The 8,576-nt window shown below is 31.6% G+C and overlaps 1 protein-coding gene across 1 annotated transcript; it reads right to left on the reverse strand.

Moving 5' to 3' along the window:
* Positions 1,221–4,341, reverse strand: LOC109240847. Its single transcript, XM_019407530.1, has 4 exons — positions 4,256–4,341; positions 3,605–3,735; positions 2,526–2,795; positions 1,221–1,524 (listed from the first exon to the last, which is right to left on the reverse strand). The coding sequence occupies exons 1-4, from the start codon at positions 4,268–4,270 to the stop codon at positions 1,485–1,487; spliced, it is 456 nt and encodes a 151-aa protein (XP_019263075.1). The 5' UTR covers positions 4,271–4,341; the 3' UTR covers positions 1,221–1,484.

Raw genomic sequence — 8,576 nt, forward strand, 5'->3', positions numbered from 1 at the left:
ACTTGAGACAACGAAAAGAAGCCTTAGAGCAATAGTAAAATTGTCTTCGTGTGATCTATAGGTCACTGGTTCGAGTTGTAAAATCAATTACTAATTGTTGTATCAAGGTAGACTGCATACATCACACCCCCTTGGGGTGCGGCCCTTCCCCGGACCCTGCATTAATACATGATGCCTCATGCATCGGGCTACGCTTGAAACATCACGGTAGGCTGCCTGCATCACACCCTCTTGGGTGTGGCTCTTCCTGGGACTTGTATTAATGCGGGATGCCTCGTGCACCGGGCTACGCTTGAAACATCATGGTAGGCTGCCTACAATACGCCCATTTGGGTGCGACCCTTCTTGGGACCCTGCGTTAACGCGGGATGCCTCGTGCGCCAGGCTGTCCTCGAGACAACAAAATCAAAGCAGCTCCTTGTTTGAAAATGATTGAAATTTAACTGTTTGGATATTAGTAGGCAGTAGAATAAACAATCCATGAAATTCTTTGCACAACATAGGAGAGATGTTGAACTATGGTTAAATATATCAAGCTCTGGTTAGCTTAGTTTACTTAAGCTAATGTCGGTTAAGCTATCAAGCTAATGGGCAAACTTGTAGAGTATATATTTAGCTCTTGTACAGATATTGTAATAAGTATTCATTTTGATTTATTTTCTAATATTGTTGAGTAAATCTCTATCTATGATAAAGAAGCTAAAATCCGGTGGGAGTCTCTGACTTGAACATAACTTTTACATTTTTTAGGCAATACATTTTTTATTTATTATTTTATGGCTAGAATATTACTTGAGATATCTCGCATAGGTACAGAATTTATGAGCACATTTTATGCATTAAAGATAAATAAACACTATTTTAGAATTTAAATCTCCAAATAAAGATCAAAATCATATTCGTTTCAATATACTTCTTTTGTGTTTGGTCACTGAGATTTGCTCATTGTGCAATAACTCGCAAACCTCACAGGAGATGTAAACCGTATTAGACAAGCGCGGTGCAACGCGCTCGGACTGAGAAGGCAGCTGGTGAGGGGAATCGATCCCTAATCTCCCGTGTGAAAAATCACTCACCCAACCAACTCAGTCAACCATTACGGACACACAGAGATTGAATAGTAGGAAGTTGAACAAATACTATAACCACACACATAAATTGTTTAATTATAAATCACGTCCATCCAAAAAGAAGTAAAAGCTAAATCTCACACGTTCTAATCAAATTAAAGCGCATTTTATTAATACCAACAAAATAAAAAATCCAATACATTACAAATCTCCAAAATTCAACAGAAGGATATAGAAAGAAAATTGAAGAAAAAAAAAAGGAACCAAAAATAATAAATGAAGACGAAATCTACTCTCCTCAAATTTATGATACTTTTATTGACAACATATATAGTGCAATGGGAGCAAAACTAAATTAGAAAAAGGGAAACACATTTTCAAAGAACTTGTGTGGTTAGGCTTTCCATTATTGGCTCATGCTCCAACTGATTTCAGGGACTCAACTTTTCTTGGCCTGCCAAAGTACAAAAACCAAAAAAATAAATAAATAAAATTTATATTTCAAAAGGTTTGGCCTGGTATTTTATACCAAATCAAGTAATTTAATCATAAAAGTTAGTACAAATTAAAGTGATAATGTATATCTTTTTTTATATAACTATATCGTATCTGAAACCTACTGGCCAGTTAATCTTAGTTTGCATCGAGTAGAGCCCATATAACTAGTAAGGGGAAAAACTTCCTACAAGGGTTTTCCTCCGTTCCCAGGGCTCGAACCGAACTTGTAAATGGTGGAGGATCTTATCCTATACTCCTCATTAAACCGTATAGTTAAATGATAAAAGTGTATATGAAAGACATGTTTTATATAACCATATAGTATTTGAAACCTACTGCCAATTAATCTAGTTTGCATCGAGTAGAGACTATGTAACTTGTAAGGGCCGGGAAAGCTTCCTACTAGGGTTCATCCGTTCTCAAGGCTCGAAACCGACTTATTAATGGTGGAGGATCCTATCCATTCCACCGGACCCCTTGATGGTGATGATATATATATACTCCTCATTTAACCATAGTTAAATGATAAAAGTTTATATGAAAGACACATGTTTTACATTATTTATTTGGCAAACTATAAAATCGAAACTATTGCATTCGCTAGACAAAAAGAACAGTCCGGTGCACTAAGCTCTTGCTATGTACGGGGTTCGGGGAAGGGTCGGACTATAAGGGTCTATTGTACGCAGTCTAACCCTGTATTTCTGCAAGAGGGCAGCCCGGTACACTAAGCTCCCGCTATGCGCGGCGTCCGGGGAAGGGCTGGGCCACAAGGGTCTGTTGTACGCAGCCTTACCCTGCATTTCTGCAAGAGGCTGTCTCCACGACTCGAACCCGTAACCTCTCATTCGCTAGCCAAAAAGTGAACCAAAAATGTATATTCTATGTATATAATACACACATATACAAAAAAACTATATTTTGTCGGCTATTATTTTTTGGGGCAGCTAGAAATACCTGGTGTAAGGGTCAAGGTCAAAGGCAGGATTAGGCTCCTGGATTCGGCCAACTTTCCTCAAGACAGACTTGTCAATATACTTATTAGCAGAACCAGCTGTTGCATCTGGAAAATCAACTTCAGCAAGATTTTCTCTCTTCTTTTTGCTGATATAAATTCCTGGGCCATGAAACAATTGCTGTTTCATAGTGAATAAGCACAATGCTATTGCCACTGATAAGGTTCCACCCAATACATACACTGGTGCCAAATCACCACTCATAGAAAACCTTTTAAAAAACAGAAGAAAAGTTAACCAATATAGCCGCTACCCAATCGCTTAACCTAAAAATAGTCAGTCGATGAATAATATGTATAATCCATGAAGAATGAGCATGATGATCAAGCATTAAGGACTATATATATATATATATATATATATATATATATATATATATATATATATATATATATATATATATATTTGTGAAAAATAACTTATTTTCACCGTTAATTCAAGATATGTATGATTAATTAATCTTTTGCCTTTTAAAAAATAGATTTACATATTTAAAGACTATAAAAAGGACTATCAATTGCACTTCTTATAACTAAAAGTATTTTAGATGTGTTCTAAAAATATACAATAGTGAAAAATCATTTTATTCTTTAGCTAGTAATAGTATCATATAAAATGTGACACAGAAAATACTTTAGCTAGGACCAGTGGCGGAGGCAGGATTACTGTCAAGGGGGTTTAAAAAAAGGAAAAAGTTAATAAGGTTGTTGGTAGTGGGAATAGAACTCATGACCTTACAAAGATTTTGAACCCCCTTGACCGCTAAGTTATGCTTTTGTGCTCTGTGAAAGGGATTCAAAATATAATATGTAGAGGTAAAATACAAATTTTGCCATACATATACAGTGTAGTTTTTCGGTAAAGGGGGTTCGGGTGAACACCCTTCCGCCCCTGGCTAGGACATCAAGGATTTCTTTGACAAATCAAATGAAAGAGTTCTATATCCAATATAAATTCCTAAAAGTAAGGTTCAATGCTATTGAAATAAAATAAATTATAAGGTAGGATTAAGAGACAAACTTGGATTTGGGAGGTGTAGGATTGGCATTATGCATAGAACCACTAGTAGTAGAAGTGGCAAATTTTGGAGCAGTAGAAGAAGCAAATGAGCGATTTGCCTCCACGGCATTCACCACAGATTTCCAGTACCTCTGCTTGCAATAATGTTAGCAATAATAAATACAGAAGTTATTGTCAGTAATAAAGACATTTTTTTGGGTACGTGCCGGTAATCAAAGAATGAAAAGGGTCAAAATTACCGTTGTACTATACGAAATAGAACAATTATACCCTTCGTTAAATTCACATGGCAGTCAAAAAATACCTCTTCCCCCAATTTTTTTTAATACTCCACCACTTCCCCACCTGCGCTCTTTTACCGTGCCCCCTATTTCTCTCTTTCTCTCTCTCACACACACACACCCTGATCATATAGTACTGGGGCATACATAATCCAATTGGATCATAGAATACGATCGCATTATAAGGTCATAATTGAACGGATCATTAGATTTTATATTGTTCAATATATACCGAGATTTAGATAAACAATAAAGATCTAGTAATTCAAACTATAAGGCATAAGAGTTTAATTTCTCATTTAACATTCAAAAAAATTGCAACAAAAGAAGAAGAAGGAGAATAATAATGGTTTTTTTTTTTTTTACTTACCATTCTGAAGGCCATTCTCAAAGTGATAGAATCAGGAAGAATTGTTTCATAAAAAGAAAAAGAAGTCAGTTTTTTTGAAATGGAAAGATAGTTGATTAGTTCTAAATATAGAGGAAGGATGTGGATTAGAGATTTAATTTGGGTAGTTATTAGAATTCCTAAAAGAATGGTAAAGAAGACAGGTAAGTTTTATATGCTCGATTTGCATGGAAATTGCATGGGATTTACGGAAGGAAGTTATATGATTACTAGATTATACACGTGTATAAGGGTGTTCATGAAAAAACAGAACAGTCGAACCAAACCGACAATAATAATAAAAGAAAAATTTACATTTTTTAGTTTGATTTGGTTTTGATTTTGAATTTAAAAAACCGGTCAAATTTGGTTTGATTTTTAGTTTTAAGCAAAAAAATCGAAAAATTCGAACCAAATCGATTATACAAATACCTATTTAAACTTATTGTATGTATATTTTTATATAAAGTTTTTATAATCTTATGATATATATTAATCATTTGCACTCTGATAAATGATGAAAAATGCATATTTTTGAGTATGTTTGGATATTATTTCTTATGTGAGTTGCGGGAGATTATATGTTTATAAACGTATAATATGCTCATTTCATGTTTATTGTGTGTAGGAATGAATTTAGATGAAAATTGGCAAGAATTGGAGATTTGATGCACAAAGCGTATAGATGCAAGACCTGGGAGCGTGCCACAATTGGTGCATTGCATGAAGGTAGGCGCGAAATGGCCTAGGAGATGAACGAAAAATAGCGAAGTACGGAGGTTGGTGCTAGACCTGGCACGCGAAAAAACAAAGAAAAAGAAAAAAATAACTGGGAGCGTGCCAAAAGTCGCGCATTGCACCAACTCTGGCACGCGACTCAGCATGTCGTTGTCGAATTAGGAGAGATCAAGGACGTCCCACATCAACCCTAATTGATATAAACACATCATAACCGTTCTTTTGAAGGGGGAGACACTACTTTAGGGTAAGACAACAGCCAAGGAGGCGAGAACACGTTAGGAGCAAGGAGGAAGATTCAACCACGAGTTTTTCCCCTTCTTCTTCCTATTTTTCATTGTTGGTAATGAGTTTTAGTATTGTAGTTTTACATATTATTATGACTAACTAATTTGTTATCTAGAGGTTTGATGGAACCTCTTGGAGGATGAATTCTTGTTATGTTTTAAAATAATTTTGCCCTTGCATATTCCTGCTTGTTCAACTACGTGCTTATTTTAGTTAATTGAAGAGCTCTCAATTGTGCCTATTTATTATGTATTGCTTGAGAAAGAGTGCATATTTAGGTTGTTGTTGAATAACGTCACTCCCAAGGTATATGAGAGATCAATACGGTGAGTTTAAAAGCAGGATTAGAGATAATGAAACTTTGACGTGACATAGTGAGCGGTGAAAAAGTGCGAGCTAGCGTAATTCGAGAGAATATGACTAGTACATTATTGTAGTTGCTCGAGAGAGAATTGTGATAAGTCGAGTGCTCATGATCAATAGTGAATACTTAGGCGAAATTGTAGGAGACATAGCGGAAAGGATTCCAACAATTGGGAAAATCATAACTCTAGACCTCCTTAATCTTGTCTCCAATCCTTAGTATCTTTAGTTGGTGATTTACTATTTTAATTTGCTAATTAATTAGTTAGATTGAAGAATCTTAAAAAAATATTCTACTCATTCAAATTGGAGTTTTAAAATTATTTAACAATAAAAAAATAAAATAACATATACACATAACTAAAATCATAATAAACAAATAGTCATAAATGAAGAATACTAAAAAAAAATCAAATGATATAGTAAAAATACATCTACTAATTATATTGCTCATGCAGAAAAATTTAGTTAGTAAATAGAACTCATAATTTTATAATAAAAAATATAAAAATATAAAGAAACTATTAGGATATTATACACAAGATAATATATTATATATAAAAGACATTTTATTAATTGTTAAAAATATTAGTACGTCTTATATAAAAATAATAAAGGCTTATATCTTTATACTTTTGATGAATTAAAAATTATAATTTAGGAAAATAAATTATATTATTTAAATTTTCAGTAAAATACAAATAAAAAAACTAATCAAATATTATAGTAGAAAAGAATGTACGAAAAGAGGTGGATAAAGATAATTTTATAATATTTATATTTTAAATTAATTAATAAACAAAATAGAAATAAATAACACTCAAGAAATTATGGATAAATTTAGATAATTGAAGAATTTTAAACAGTATAACATAAGTATAAAAATATATATATCCAAAATAAGAAAATATATACGTATGTTCTACAAGAAGAGAAGTAGTATTAAAATATTAAGCCAATTGACAAATTAGTAAATATATAGTATTAAGTACTTGCTAATTTAGTAAAGAATAAACAAGGAATAAACAATTTATTTGATTACTATAATGCTTTGTGTCCTTTGATTTTGTATAGATTTTATTATATTTATGTACACTACATTAAATAATAAAATAGTAACTAACATTTATTAAAATATTATAATATATTGGATCATAATTTTATAAGATTAATATTCCGTCAAATTATTCGTGCATCGCGCAGGTTCTAGCACTAGTTTTAGTTAATTGAAGAGCTCTCAATTGTGCCTATTTATTATGTATTGCTTGAGAAAGAGTGCATATTTAGGTTGTTGTTGAATAATGTCACTCCCAAGGTATATGAGAGATCAATACGGTGAGTTTAAAAGCGGGATTAGAGATAACGAAACTTTGACGTGACATAGTGAGCGGTGAAAAAGTGCGAGCTAGCGTAATTCGAGAGAATATGACTAGTACATTATTGTAGTTGCTCGAGAGAGAATTGTGATAAGTCGAGTGCTCATGATCAATAGTGAATACTTAGGCGAAATTGTAGGACACATAGCGGAAAGGATTCCAACAATTGGGAAAATCATAACTCTAGACCTCCTTAATCTTGTCTCCAATCCTTAGTATCTTTAGTTGGTGATTTACTATTTTAATTTGCTAGTTAATTAGTTAGATAGAAGAATCTTAATAATTATAACTTAGGAATTGTTCGAGCTTGCCTTATTGGTGATATTGAACAGCTATAGCGAAACCTTAGTTCTCTGTGGGATTCGACTCCGGACTTTTAGACGGAATTATATTTGCAGCGATCGCTTATCCTTTTTAGGAATAGAGTTGGGCGTGATCACACTCCCTAGTTGATAGTCTAATTTTTTGCTATTATGATAATTTAGTTCTTTGCCTTTATATTCTAGTTTGATTGGTAAATTTATTTTGCTAATTAAGTCAATGAATTTGTTACATGTTAAAAATAGTTTGTCTTTAATTGAGTCCTTAAATTTTTCATAACTATTTTAATTTAATTATCATCAACATATCTTAATAACTAACTTGATAGTTTTTAATTAGAATATGTTCCTCAATATTTAAGAAAAGATCCTGCAAATAACCGAAAAACTGACATAATCCGAATTGATAAAAAATTAACTTAATTGATTTAGTTTACTTACTTGGTTTGGTTTCTTTTTAGGAAAAAATTGACTCAAATCGAACCATGAACACCTCTACATGTGTGTTATACAATTTCACCAATCGAGTCACTGGCATTAGGGCATAATATACTCTTGGAGCCATTGGAATCATTAAAATATACTTTTTTGTTATGTATTTATCTTCATTATATTATCCAATATTTAGCATAATTACATTGTTAAAAATTATTAGCATATTACTCATTTAATATTTTTGTATGCTACTTTCTTTTTGTAATATAATAGAAAATATATATTTTATTAATCTTAAAATATTTTTTTATTTTAAATTTTATTATATTTTTCTTAATAGTATTGTTTGAATTTTAATGAATAAATACATTTTTTATTTCAAAAAAGAAAAAACGAAAATGACTTTTAAAAAAACAACTCTCACCCATGTTTGAGTAGTTAATTTTAGGTAGTTAATTTTTTTGTTAACTTCTAATAATTAATTATTGACTAAATAAATAATAATTAACTAATTACGCCATGTGGCTTTTTTCGAGGCTACCACTTGGATTAATGTGGTGGCTTTTTCTTTGGCTATTATTATTACTATTATTATTATTATTATTATTATTATTATTATTATTATTATTATTATTATTATATTACTACTATTACTATTACTATTATAATTATAATTATATATATTATTATCATTATTATTATTATTATCGTCATTATTATTATTATTATTATTATTATTATTATTATTATTATTATTGTCTCAAATTGAGCTCTATTAAATTC

The sequence above is a fragment of the Nicotiana attenuata genome, chromosome 1 (assembly GCF_001879085.1).
Source record: "Nicotiana attenuata strain UT chromosome 1, NIATTr2, whole genome shotgun sequence".
NCBI lineage: Eukaryota > Viridiplantae > Streptophyta > Magnoliopsida > Solanales > Solanaceae > Nicotiana > Nicotiana attenuata.